Source organism: Saccopteryx leptura, chromosome 2 (assembly GCF_036850995.1).
Source record: "Saccopteryx leptura isolate mSacLep1 chromosome 2, mSacLep1_pri_phased_curated, whole genome shotgun sequence".
In the NCBI taxonomy this organism is placed as follows: Eukaryota; Metazoa; Chordata; class Mammalia; order Chiroptera; family Emballonuridae; genus Saccopteryx; species Saccopteryx leptura.
The window spans coordinates 21,622,144-21,635,644 of NC_089504.1; the positions used below are offsets into that span (position 1 = coordinate 21,622,144).

The following is a 13,501-nucleotide window of genomic DNA, read 5'->3' on the forward strand; positions in this document are numbered from 1 at the left end:
TGAATGAGGAGAGACAGAAGAAGGGTCACACACTATTTAAAAATATGTATTTATTAAGATGTGCTTGTTTTTTAGTTCCCAAAGTGGAAGACCATCTTTCGCCTAGCCCACGCAGTGCCGGAGCGCAGACATTACAGTACACAGCAGTGGTTTTCTCTCCCTGGGTCTCTTCTGTGAATTGAAGGGACCCAAATATCTGAGTCCCACCTCACTCTACAGGTGTAATGCTTTGGTTTGTTGCATCTTCAGTCAATACCCACTCCCCCCCCTCCCCCGGTTTGCTCAGTATTTTAAGCAAATGAACCATGTTTGTTATGGGTGAGCAGTAAGTAATAAATAAAAAACATTGTTCAATGCAGTTCTCTGTTCTGCATAAAAGGATCAGGATAATAGGAGGCATTGAGGCCATGAAGAGCTCCCCAGACACCTGGAGCCATGAGCCTGTCTCCTGCAAGCAGTGCAGACTGATGGGAGCCTCCGTCACAGTCCTGCCTCTCTGCCCTCAATCTCCTGTCACTTACTCTCTCCCCAAGAAAGGGAAACAGGCCCCAGCGAATGCTGCCATCCATCATGAACAAAATGAAATTTCATTAAAAATTTTGTGTTAATGTGCAAAATTGCCAACCAGGAGTTCAGTGGGAAAGTAGGAAAAAACTGTGTCAGTGTGATGCACAGAAGAGACCATCTTCACGTGTTCCAAAGGCAGCGTGGTGAGAAAAGGAGCCAGCTGGTCTCCTCCCCCCCAAAGGTGGAAGCGGTCAGGACGTCCCATGGAAGCTGCTCCTCTAGGTAAGGCACAAATCAGGAGAACAAAGCGCATCCAGGTTCCTGCCCTTCACCGGAACCCATCTCCCTGTCATGGCGATCTTTGGAAATTTTTAAGTTTTGAGTCAAAGAGAAGTCATCATGGGCTCGGCAATCCTGCCCCCAAGTTCAGTTCTCTCCACTCCTGCTGGTCACAACGGCCTTCTAAGGCACAACAGGACTAGGCCTGGGCACATGGGCAGGCTGAGGAGAGGTAGCTGTGACTCCGGGGACCAAAGTGGCTTTAACTGAGTTTCTGGGAGTGGGGAGTGAGGCGAGGAACACCCACCAGAAGGAAAAGGAGGCTTGAGCCTGGAAGTACACTGTCTGGAAGAGGGAGCTCAGCGCTCCGCAGCCCTCAGTGCCTGCGCAGCCCTCGCCAGCTAAACTATGCTGAGGCAGGGGTAGGCTAGGTAGTAGCCCACAGCTGAGCCCAGGACCACGCCAAGGAAGATCCAGGTGTTGTAGGACATTACAGTCAGCATTAGGAAGTAGCCAATGACCACCTGAGTGACATGGATTAGAGACTGTCCAAAGTGACACAACCACCATCTAGATAAAAAGGAGAGGCAAGTTAATGCTGGTAACGAGCTGACAGCTAGGAGTTGCCGTCAGGAAGTAGGAAGAGCAGCAGAGTTACAGAACCAGCTTATTTATAATTTGTATGCTTAACCCAGGAGAGATTCCTTTTTAAAGAGACGTATCACAAACCACTGATAGGGGTGAAGGGCTTCTTTCTACAAGAGCCTAGGACAATTCTTCTCTACTTAACTCTGAGCTTCCTGGTATCTTAGGCAAAAAGGGAAAATGAGACAGGTAATCTATCATCTCTGATAGAGATAATACAAAGTCATCAGTAAGGCAGATTTTTTCCCCTGGATCTACTGTGGGAGACAATATTACAGTGGAAGAACGTGGACTTCAGTGATAGATCAAGTCCTAGTTCTGTGTCTTAGCACAAATTTCCTTATCGGTAAAAATAAGAATTAACTCTTGTAGGACAAGACACCCCTGGAAGGAGCAGGCAGGCTCCATACACATAGCTGGAGTTGCACAGAGGGCAGAACTGGGACCCCAAATGGTTGCCCTATCAGAATGGGAAGGGGAGAAAGAGCAGGAGGGAAGAGGGTGCCTGCCCCCCACCAACGTGGATACATTGCTGAGAGCAATTTCTTAGCGTTTGTGTAGGGTCAGCCATAGATCCCACCCTGGGTTTAGAAGCCTCAGTGACCTAAGGGAGCCTAATGAGGTTTAGGGGAGGGCTGGGTAGACACCCCTGTTACTGAGGACCTGAGCTCCCAAGTGGCTGTTCATAGCGGAGCTCTGGCCTGGGCGCTCTAGTGCATCTCACTGTTTACTAACTGAGCCCTTTGACAAGTCCTGGTCCTTCCTTGCGTTAATGCCCGCTGGGCCCAGCCTACCTCTTAAGGTAAATGCGAGGATGTTGCCCATTCCCCATCTCATGTTTGTTACCTGAGGCGGGGTCTGCTGACTGGGGGTGACTCTGAGCTTGAAGAACTCTGGTCTGTCTCGAGCTGCTGGCTGGTGGAGATGGACATACTCATCAGAGCCTGGTGGAGCAGCTTGGCTTTGCCAAACTTGATGCTTTCATACAACACAGCCAGGAGCAGGACCACCAACACCGAAAGGGCCATGCCTGTCAAAGGAATGAGCTGCAGAGACCTGGCCAGGCGGGCACTGCTCCCCTTCCCGCAGCTTCCCAGGGGACCTGTCAGGTGGCAGGAAAGCACCTGCACCCGTTCCCTCTGAACCATCCCATCTACCTCTCTGCAGCTTCTTCCCCACCCTTTCCGAGCTCCGGGCTTCCTCACTGTCTCCTCTCTTCCCCACCCTCTGTGAGCTCCGGGCTTCCTCACTGTCTCCTCTCTTCCCCACCCTCTGTGAGCTCCGGGCTTCCTCACTGTCTCCTCTCTTCCCCACCCTCTCCGAGCTCCGGGCTTCCTCACTGTCTCCTCTCTTCCCCACCCTCTGTGAGCTCCGGGCTTCCTCACTGTCTCCTCTCTTCCCCACCCTCTGTGAGCTCCGGGCTTCCTCACTGTCTCCTCTCTTCCCCACCCTCTCCGAGCTCCGGGCTTCCTCACTGTCTCCTCTCTTCCCCACCCTCTCTGAGCTCCGGGCTTCCTCACTGTCTCCTCTCTTCCCCACCCTCTGTGAGCTCCGGGCTTCCTCACTGTCTCCTCTCTTCCCCACCCTCTGTGAGCTCCGGGCTTCCTCACTGTCTCCTCTCTTCCCCACCCTCTGTGAGCTCCGGGCTTCCTCACTGTCTCCTCTCTTCCCCACCCTCTGTGAGCTCCGGGCTTCCTCACTGTCTCCTCTCTTCCCCACCCTCTCTGAGCTCCGGGCTTCCTCACTGTCTCCTCTCTTCCCCACCCTCTGTGAGCTCCGGGCTTCCTCACTGTCTCCTCTCTCCGGGCTTCCTCACTGTCTCCCCCCCCTCCAGCCCTTCCTTGGTAGAGCTGGCCCATGGGAGTGTGGCCTGGGAAAGCCAGGACCGAGGGTGAAGATGAAGAGGCCCTACACCCCCAGCGGCTTCCCCAGCAGGCGGCCCAGATCTGTCAGGCCCGCTTGTTAAGGAAAGAGTGTGGCTAGCAAGGCCCTGTTGACATGTGAACACAGAAAAATCTGAACAGGAGGAGACAGCAACGGAGTCGTCTTTATGTCAGCAAATCGGGATACAGGAGGTGTTTGTTTACTCACCTAATTTTTTAAAGTTTCTACAGTGTGTATTACTTTCATAATAATGAGGGGAAAACATTATTTTACCAAAAATGTTAAGTGTTCTCTAGAGCTCTGTAAAATTAACTGCTAATTGCTACTTCTGTTGCACAAGTGGAGGGACACTAAATGGTCCTGCTACAGTATTTTATTGTGCTCCCAGGAGGAAATCATCTGCAAAAGAGGCAGGTTTTAAAAATATAAAGTTACAAGTATCTTTACTTTACCATGCATGCACATGGTATCACTTCAAACAGTGCCAAGGGTATGCAGTGAAAAGTAAGCCTTCCCAGTCTGGTTCCCTCCCTCGAGCAGCCTCTGTTAGCAATACCCTGCCTGAATAGCCTTCTAGGGATACGCATTTTACAGTGAAATAATACAATAATGAAAAAGTAATAATACAAGCATAAACTCTGTGTTTCACATGTAACTTTAAACCTACTTTTGCCCTGCCCCGTGTATATAAGCCTGTCTGAACGACAGTGTCCTATTTGTGCATGTTCTTCTGTGTCTAATGTCATCCAGTTGGGTTCCCCTCAGTTCCCATGGACCTACTTTATTTCTGTGGCTTCATAGCATCTGTGATAGAGTATATTTTCCAAAGATGGCCCCCTTACTGTATCCAAACCCTCATGCCATCAAGTGATGGGTGTCCATGTTCCCTCACCCTTAACCTGGAAAGAAGTTTGTAACTGCCTCCATCAATAAGGGTAGAAGGCTGCTCTGTGACTTCCAAGGCTAGGTCTCAAAAACTCCATGCACTTCCCCCTTGTTTTCCTGGGATACTGATTTGCTCTGGGATCCCAGCCACCTTGCCTGCCACAAAGAAGCCCAGGATATAGGAGCCACCACATACAGGTGCTCAGCTGACATTCCCCTGCTCTGGTTCTTGCTACTAACTAGCATCAGTTAGGAGCCTGAGGGAATCTTCAAGGTGACTGCAGTTCCCACCACGGACTACTCATGATTGTTAGACTTTGAGTGAGTATACTTAGCTGAGCCCAGTCAACTCAGAGCCTTGAGAAAGGATGATAAAATGACTGCTATTGTCTTAAGCCACTAGATTCCTGGAATGGTAACCCATTGTAGGGATGACCATAATTAATTTGATCAGGACCTGCAGTGATGGGCGTTCGGGCCGTTTCTAGTCAATCGTTAAGATTCAGTTATTGAGCCTGGCCTGTGGTGGCGCAGTGGATGGAGCATCGACCTGAAACCCTGAGGTCGCCAGTTTGAAACCTCAGGCTTGCTTGGTCAGGGCACATGTGGGAGTTGATGCTTCCTGCTCCCCACCCATCTCTCTGCCTTCTTTCTCTCCTCTCTAAATAAAATATTTCTTTAAAAAAAGATTCAGTTATTGAAGCCTTGGCTTCAATATAATCCCAATATACTAAGGTTGCAGGTTCCACCCTGGATCAGAGCACATACGAGGAACAACCTGTGAATGCAGAGAAAAGTGGAACAACAAATCGTTTCTCTCTCCCTCAGTCCCTCTCTCTCTAAAATCAATCAAAATAATAATAAATTTTTTCCACTCCAAAGTGACGGGGTTTTTTTTTTTGTTGTTTTTTTTTTGTATTTTTCTGAAGCTGGAAATGGGGAGAGACAGTCAGACAGACTCCCGCATGCGCCCGACCAGGATTCACCCAGCACGCCCACCAGGGGCGACGGTCTGCCCACCAGGGGGCGATGCTCTGCCCCTCTGGGGCGTCGCTCTGAGGCGACCAGAGCCACTCTAGCGCCTGGGGCAGAGGCCAAGGAGCCATCCCCAGCGCCCGGGCCATCTTTGCTCCAATGGAGCCTTGGCTGCGGGAAGGGAAGAGAGAGACAGAGAGGAAGGAGGGGGCGGGGTGGAGAAGCAAATGGGCGCTTCTCCTATGTGTCCTGGCCGGGAATCGAACCCGGGTCCCCCGCACGCCAGGCCGATGCTCTACCACTGAGCCAACCGGCCAGGGCCCAAAGTGACTTTTTTTATTGATTTTAATTTATTGTGTTTACATAGATTTTAGTGTCGTCCCAGATGCATCCCCCCTCCCCCGTATTCCACTCAACATCTCCCTTGCTCCCCTCCCCATAGCGCCCTCCCTTAAAAAGATTCAATTATTTAAGATGACATACAACTCCATCATGAATTAGTGCCCAACTCTGCCTTTTCAAACCAAAGAAATACCCTTCTCTTTCTGATTGGTGTCTCCAAGGCTGCAGCAGCTGCTCTGGGTTTCTGAGCTGATGCTGGACAGTGAACCCTGGATGAGGGGCGCTAGGAGGCACCAGAAGGCCTTTATCCAGTGCTGGCTCTGACGTTTACTCCTTACTCTGTGTGTGACCCTGGCTAAGTCTCTTCCCCTCTGTGGCTTCAGTTCCTCCCCTGTAATAGAGGGGAAAGCTGGCCTCTCTCTGGGCCTTTGTAAAGATCAGTGAGACAATGGAGCTCTTTGCAATCTAAAGGACAAATGGAATCATAAATGAAAAGTTCCCGCCCTGGCCAGTTGGCTCAGCGGTAGAGCGTCAGCCTGGTGTGCGGGGGACCCGGGTTCGATTCCTGGCCAGGGCACATAGGAGAAGCGCCCATTTGCTTCTCCACACCCCCCCCTCCTTCCTCTCTGTCTCTCTCTTCCCCTCCCGCAGCCAAGGCTCCATTGGAGCAAAGATGGCCCGGGCGCTGGGGATGGCTCCTTGGCCTCTGCCCCAGGTGCCAGAGTGGCTCTGGTTGCGGCAGAGCATCGCCCCCTGGTGGGCAGAGCGTCGCCCCTGGTGGGCGTGCTGGGTGATCCCGGTTGGGCGCATGCAGGAGTCTGTCTGACTGTCTCTCCCCGTTTCCATCTTCAGAAAAAAAAAAAAAAAAAAAAGTTCCCACTCAATGTTTATGCAGGAGGAGTCAGGCTCATTGAAATGTCCACAGAGCACACCCATCAATAGAACCCCGGTTCCCCATTGCCTGTAGCTAGAAGGCTTTCCAATTCTTACCTGCAGGACTGTGGACACTCCAGAAATCAAACAGAAGCACCACCTTATCTGAGAAGACGAAATGCATCTGAAAGAGATGGGAGTCTGGATCACAGGTGGCTTTGGCAGTGGAAGCTGTGGTCCTTAATGCTCTCAAGCATCCTCTCTAAAGACCCAGAAAAATGGAATCACTGGATTTAAGTGCTGGAAGGCACAGTAATAGTCATCAGGGCCAACTGTGGCCAGACCGGCAGGGACTCACCCAAGGTCCTGCAGTGGGTCAGCAACAGAGCTACAATAGAGCTGGCCCTCGTCCAGGTAGAAGTGAGGTGTGGGGGGTGTCCATCCTCTCTGGGCCAGCCAGGCCACAGTGCTCTCAGATCAGGCTGAGATGTCCCTTCGGGGCCCTCCATACCCAACGGAGAAACACTAGACTGAGGAACAACTGCTTCTTCTTCCCAGGGCCATACCATTCTGCTCCTGTGGTACGTATCATGGAGGCGCCCAGGGGCAGCTGTCCTCAATCTGTACTCCACATCTGTTCATTGGCTCACTAACCAACTGCTCAGCCCAATCCTGTGGCCAGCATTATGGACAAAGATTAATGGCTCTGCGCTCCCTGAGCTCACAGCCTTACAGAACCAGTGAAGGTAGCAGCAATGAACATGCCGTGCCTGAGTGCTCTTTCCAAAGAGCACCTGGTCCACCCTCTGTCCTAGGCAGCACCAAGGGCTGTTCTTACATTCTCTCATTTCAAACAGTATTCTGCATGAGTGACAGGGACAATTAGGCCCAGCTCACAGAAAGGAGAAATGGGGTGACTAAGGTCAGAAAAGCTATAAGTAATTTGCTGAAGCTATTAAGTTGGCAGAGCTGGGATTCAAACCTGGGTCTAGTTGGAAGTCAAGCACGGTGCATTCTAGCACTGTGCTGCCTGTGCTATGGGATGGGAACTGGATGGCAATTGTAAATGGCCACACCAGGCTTAAGGACCGTGTCTGACAAATGAAAACCAGACAGATCAATTAGGTTCACCCTGTCAGGGAAGGGGAGGCCAGAAGCTTCAGCCTTGCGGACACCGTCATTGTCCATCCTGCTAGGGAGACCCGGGCTGAGTCAGGCCTTTGTCTTCTAAAGCAATGGCCAAATGTTAGAACTCTCAAACTCAGAGCTACAACAATCCTTCCTCAGAGAGGTTTTTCCTTTTCCTTTTTAAATTGAGATATAATTGACATATATTCTTTTCAGGTATACTTAATGATTTGATGTACATATTTTTTTGCAAAATAATCACCACAATAAGTTTAAATAATATTCATCATCACCACACATAGGTACCATTTTTTTTTTCTTGTGATGATAACTTTTAAGATCTTATTATTTATTTTCTCAGAGAGTTTTTAGTCCCCTTTTTTCACCCAGGGAACACTGGCAAATATACTCTTCCTTAGAACTCCACTATATAAAACACAGGAATCCTGGTGTAGAGGGGAGAGAGGTCTGAGCTTTGCTGAGACTCAATGTGAAAAACATCTGTTGGGGAAAAGGAATCCCAAGAGGGGAAGGGATTTGTTCAAGAACTTATAACATGGCCCTAGCCGGTTGGCTCAGTGGTAGAGTGTCGGCCTGGCGTGCGGAAGTCCCGGGTTTGATTCCCGGCCAGGGCACACAGGAGAAGCGCCCATCTGCTCCTCCACCCCTCCTTCCTCTCTGTCTCTCTCTTCCCCTCCCGCAGCACAGCCGAGGCTCCATTGGAGCAAAGATGGCCTGGGCGCTGGGGATGGCTCCATGGCCTCTGCTTCAGGCACTAGAGTGGCTCTGGTCGCAACAGAGCGACGCCTGGGATGGGCAGAGCATCGCCCCCTGGTGGGCATGCCGGGTGGATACCGGTGGGGCGCATGCAGGAGTCTGTCTGACTGCCTCCCCGTTTCCAACTTCAGAAAAATACAAAAAACAAACAAACAAAAAAAACTTATAACAAGCCTGACCAGGCAGTGGCGCAGTGGATAGAGCATCGGACTGGGATGAGAAGGAGCCAGGTTTGAGACCCCGAGGTCACCAGCTTGAGCGCGGGCTCATCTGGTTTGAGCAAAGCTCACCAGCTTGGACCCAAGGTTGCTGGCTCGAGCAAGGGGTTACTCTGTCTGCTGTAGCCCCCCCCGGTCAAGGCACATACGAGAAAGCAATCAATGAACAATTAATGTGTCGCAACGAAAGACTAATGATTGATGCTTCTCATCTCTCTCTGTCCCCGTCTATCCCTCTCTCTGACTCTCTGTCTCTATAAAAAAAAAAAAAAAAAAGAAGAACTTATAACCTTAGGTCAGTCTTTTAAAAATCAAGTTGAAGAGTTTTAAAATCAAGCTAGCCTTTTATCCCTCTAATATGAAAGTAGTTCAGCGTAATAAGCTGAAACAGTACGAAAAATAAAATAAAAATACTTTTGAGTTCTATGCGGAGATACCCCTTGTTAAGATTTCAGAGTATCTGTTGACTTGGCAAAGTGTTCAGAAAAGATATGCAAAAACAAACAGGTACAAATAATCCCATGAAACTCCATTTATGCTGGAGTTGTGCTATTCAACTTAGCAGAAGCCTGAGCATCATCTCTGCGGTGAGGTCTGCAGAAGCCCCTAGTGTAATCTACAGTGGGGCGTGGAAGAAGGTGTGGCAACACTACCCATTCTCTGAGTTCACTCGATTAAGGAGTTGGCATGACTGGAATGAATGTCCCCAATGGCTAATTAATCAGTGAGGGTCCCTGACTGGGTTCCTTCTATGATCCTTGGGCCTGAGCCAGTGATGGCAGGTGCCACAAACCGCTTATTATAGACCCGAATACCCACAAAACAGTAAAATTAATTCAACCAACAAATATTTACTTTTGTGCTAGGCATACAGATGCCGGAGATATAGCGATGAGTGGGCCCCCTTGGCCCTCATGAAGGGGGGCCTAGCAGCCTCTTAGGGGGAGAAGGAAGTGAACAGTTCATTACAACTGGGTGTGTGCTGTTACCAAGGGGGAGGCACAGGACAGACACCTAACCCAGCCAGGGAGGCAGGTAGCGAGGATATCTAAAGCAGGAAGAGCAGGAGGCAGTCAGGGGAGACAAACAGTCCAGTATGTTCCAAGCTGGAAGTGCCCATCCAACCTCACCTGGGAGTGAAGAGCTTGGGAGGGACAAAGCCTCAACCTACTCTAGCCTTTTTTTTTGTATTTTTTTTTTCTGAAGCTGGAAACGGGGAGAGACAGTCAGACAGACTCCCGCATGCGCCCGACTGGGATCCACCTGGCACGCCCACCAGGGGCGACGCTCTGCCCACCAGGGGGCCATGCTCTGCCCCTCCGGGCGTCGCTCTGCCGCGACCAGAGCCACTCCAGCGCCCGGGGCAGAGGCCAAGGAGCCATCCCCAGCGCCCGGGCCATCCTTGCTCCAGTGGAGCCTTGGCTGCGGGAGGGGAAGAGAGAGACAGAGAGGAAGGAGGGGTGGGGGTGGAGAAGCAAATGGGCGCCTCTCCTATGTGCCCTGGCCGGGAATCGAACCCGGGTCCCCCGCACGCCAGGCCGACGCTCTATCGCTGAGCCAACCGGCCAGGGCCTACTCTAGCCTTTTCAATGGAGAAAAAGTTTCAAATCATCACCCTCTGACTTGGGGCTGGAGTGTTAAAGAACCTGCGGTCAGATATGCAAGGGGCAGGGCCCTAATCTTGTTTTCCAGGCAGGATGAATCTCAGCCACCAGCAGCTGAGTTTAACTTTTATCTGCAGTTGTGTTCAGAGCCTCTCCCTGGGTAGGAAGGGGCTATGGTGAAGGAGAGAGCCATCAGCAGACTTGCTTTCATCTTCATTTTCTCGTTTGGGAATACTTACATTTGGGGGAAAGCACCCTCATTTATAAACCAAAGAGTTTAGGGGGAGGTTAAGATTCCTGTCCTGCCTAGGACTGACTGGGGAATTTTTCACAGGCCCTTCTCATCTATTTCCCCTTTTAGAGGACCAGCAGGAGGTAGGGTAGGGCGTTTGTATTGCCTTCCTGTATCTTAAATTCTATGACATTCTTCATGTCGGAAGAAAATTATGATTTTTCCCCTCCCAAACCAAAGTCTTTTACGCTGTCATCCTCTCCAGCCAAGTGAACTCTACCGAGAAAAATAGTTGATCTGAAACGCTATTTCTCAGCCAAGTGTAGGGAGGATGAAAAGTAGCTGGGTCAGGTTGTTGTCCCTCCCTCTTCCCCAAAATAATCACACCACGAACTTGCCCAGGCTGGGAACCTGCCCGAGAGTGTGCGCGCCCTGTGCCAGGCTGAAGTTCCCTTATTCTGGGAGCCTTCCCGGAGGCTCCCAAAGCACTGCGCCCTGGGCAGGACTTCGCGGACCTGCCCCTCTTCACCTACCGCGCACCCACCCGGCGCTCCATGACTGCTCGTCCTGCCGGACTGACACCCAGCAGGAGGGACAAATAAAAAGAAGACCCCAAAGCCACCGCCAGCCCTACCTCTCGCGTCTCCCCAACCCTGTTTTCGCTGTGGACAATGCTTCCAACACATCCCCTTCACCAACTCTCGGCCACGGCGGCGGGCACTTCGGGGTGCCCAGAGCTGCTGCTCGAGGGGGCCCGCCCGTCCGTCGGCCCCTCGTCTCCTTCTCTCCGCGGTGCCCAGACTCACCTCCATGGTGAGCGCGCTGGGTGTGCGCCGGGATCAGATCTGCCCGCTTGGGTCTCCTGATTTCGAGTCTGTCCAGCTGCCGCCGCGATCCCGACCCGGGCCTGGCGGTCACGTGGTCGGGGCGAGGCGGGCGCGCGGGCGGCTGGGAGTTGTGGTTCCCACGGCGCACCCACTGGCCCGATGCGCACCCGCTGGCCCGCACCCACCGCGAAGCCCCAGGCCCCCACGGGGTGCGCCGCGGGGCCAGACTGGCGAGCACAGCGTGGCTGCCTCCTGCTTTCGTGTGGCCCGTTACTGTTCTGCACTTGGCTTGCTTTCGCAATTATCATAAAATGTTTATTGCTCCTTGTAATAAATCATGAGAAGTTGAACTCGTGTTGAGTTGAAAACAGAAAAGTTCATCCTATGGAGATAATAGTAACAAACCAGGAGTAAATTTATATTTATTTAGTAATCCTTTGCCAGTCATCCTATGAGGAAAGGGGCTATTCAGAGGAAACTTACCAAAGACAGTACTAGCCTGGAGGTTGTAACCTCAGTTCAAATCCTAAACCAACAAGTGTTGGCAATGGGACCTCAGACAAAAGGTTAACACGGCGGGGAGCTTTCCCCAGAGAGAGAGAGAGAGAGAGAAACATTGATTTGTTGTCCCACTTTTTAATGAATTCACTGATTGATTTTACATGTGCCCTGACCAGAATGGAACCTGCCACCTAAGCGCTTGGGGACGATGCTCCCACTGGGCTACCCAGCTGGGGCCCAAATGGCTTCACATTTAAGCCTCAGTTTCCTGTTCAGTAAAATAAAAATAACAGAATCTATATCGGAGGGAGTTTGTAAAACTTAAATGAAGACTTGTTCCTTGAATTCATAGCACACAGGCAGGCCAGGCGGGCGCAGGGCACCTTGAGTCCGGTGGTGTGGGTCATGCTGGAGAGAATCCCTGCGGTGGTGTCTGTCACCCGATAATAACTGGACTAATACCGCTGACAAACATGAATTAGGAGTGGTTTTGTAATGAAATGTCCAATTCTTTATTAGATTTTTCTGAAATACTGCCTCTTTCCTGCTCTGGATGAGAATGGAGCAGCTTGTCCATGACTGAGAAAGGAGGACCTGAAACCGCCTGACTTGGCCTCCATTAATGATGTCTCTCCCTTTGAACCCCTCTAATGACTAGGGGAGAGAAAGAAAGTTCCAGAGCCCAGGTCTTGGTGGTCAGTAAGATGTTAAATCTGGTGCTGAAAATTCTTGGCAATTTTTCCAATAAAGTAATTTCTGGTGAAATATGTAAAAAGGACTTTGTTGAAAATTAAAAAAAAAAAAAAAATCAGCACAGAACTTGTCAGTGAGAGCTTGCTCAAAAATGGTAGCCATTGTCATCATTAAGTAGCAAATACTTTCATTCTGTGAGAGGAAAGCTACCGCAGTATATCAAGCCCCTTTGCTCAGGGTCACACAACTTCTAAGAATCTCAATTTGAGCCTGACCAGGAGGTGGCACAGTGGATAGAGTGTTCGACTGGGATATGGAGGACCCAGGTTCGAGACCCCTAGCTCAAGCCTGAGCGTGGGCTCATCTGGTTTGAGCAAAGCTCACCAGCTTGGACCCAAGGTCGCTGACTCGAGCAAGTGGTTACTCGGTCTGCTGAAGGCCCTCAGTCAAGGCACATATGAGAAAGCAATCAATGAACAACTAAGGTGCCACAACGAAAAACTGAAAATTGATGCTTCTTATCTCTCTCAGTTCCTGTCTGTCTGTCCCTGTCTATCCCTCTTTCTGACTCTGTCTCTGTAAAAAAGAATCTCAATTTGAAAGCTAGTGGGTGTTTCCTGTTAGATTAGCTATTATCAACAAAACAGCAAGACAGGTAACAACAAGTATTGGAGAGGCTGTGGAGAAAAAGGAACCCTCATTCACTGTTGGTGGGAATGTAAAGTAGTACAACCATTATGAAAGAAAGTATGGTGCTTCCTCAAAACATTAAGAATTTCCATATGACCCAGCTAGGAGTAAGAAGACTTGACCTTCATATCAGCAGGCTCCTGTGCACCCCCTAATCCCCTACCTTTGGCTAAAGGGTTTTCAACACAGCTTTATTCATTTGACTGCTTTTGTTGGCTTTGTCACAATCTGATGACCTTCACACTTCCTCATGTGTGTAATGGTTTTAACACTTAGCCCTAAAGTTCTGAAGTGGCCCTGTTCTTTCTAAGCCCCCAGAGACTCCTCTCCTCCTGCTCCCAGGCAGAGAACTGGGTGCCAACCACATACTCCCTGCTCGTGAATCACACCGCAGCCAGCCAAGCCTTGGTCCGTGGCAATAGATTATTTCCGGGTTTTGTA

General features: G+C 50.5%; 1 protein-coding gene across 2 annotated transcripts; it reads right to left on the reverse strand.

The window, feature by feature from the left end:
* Positions 1-34: 34 nt before the first annotated feature.
* SLC31A2 (solute carrier family 31 member 2) lies at positions 35-11,267 on the reverse strand. Of its 2 annotated transcripts, none has more exons than XM_066367406.1 (4): positions 11,156-11,267; positions 6,508-6,574; positions 2,278-2,461; positions 35-1,356 (listed from the first exon to the last, which is right to left on the reverse strand). In XM_066367406.1, the coding sequence occupies exons 1-4, from the start codon at positions 11,159-11,161 to the stop codon at positions 1,188-1,190; spliced, it is 426 nt and encodes a 141-aa protein (XP_066223503.1). In that variant the 5' UTR covers positions 11,162-11,267; the 3' UTR covers positions 35-1,187. The 2 variants fall into 2 exon arrangements, with proteins under 2 accessions (XP_066223503.1, XP_066223504.1); XM_066367407.1 differs by lacking the exon at positions 11,156-11,267 and adding an exon at positions 10,984-11,127.
* Positions 11,268-13,501: the final 2,234 nt, after the last annotated feature.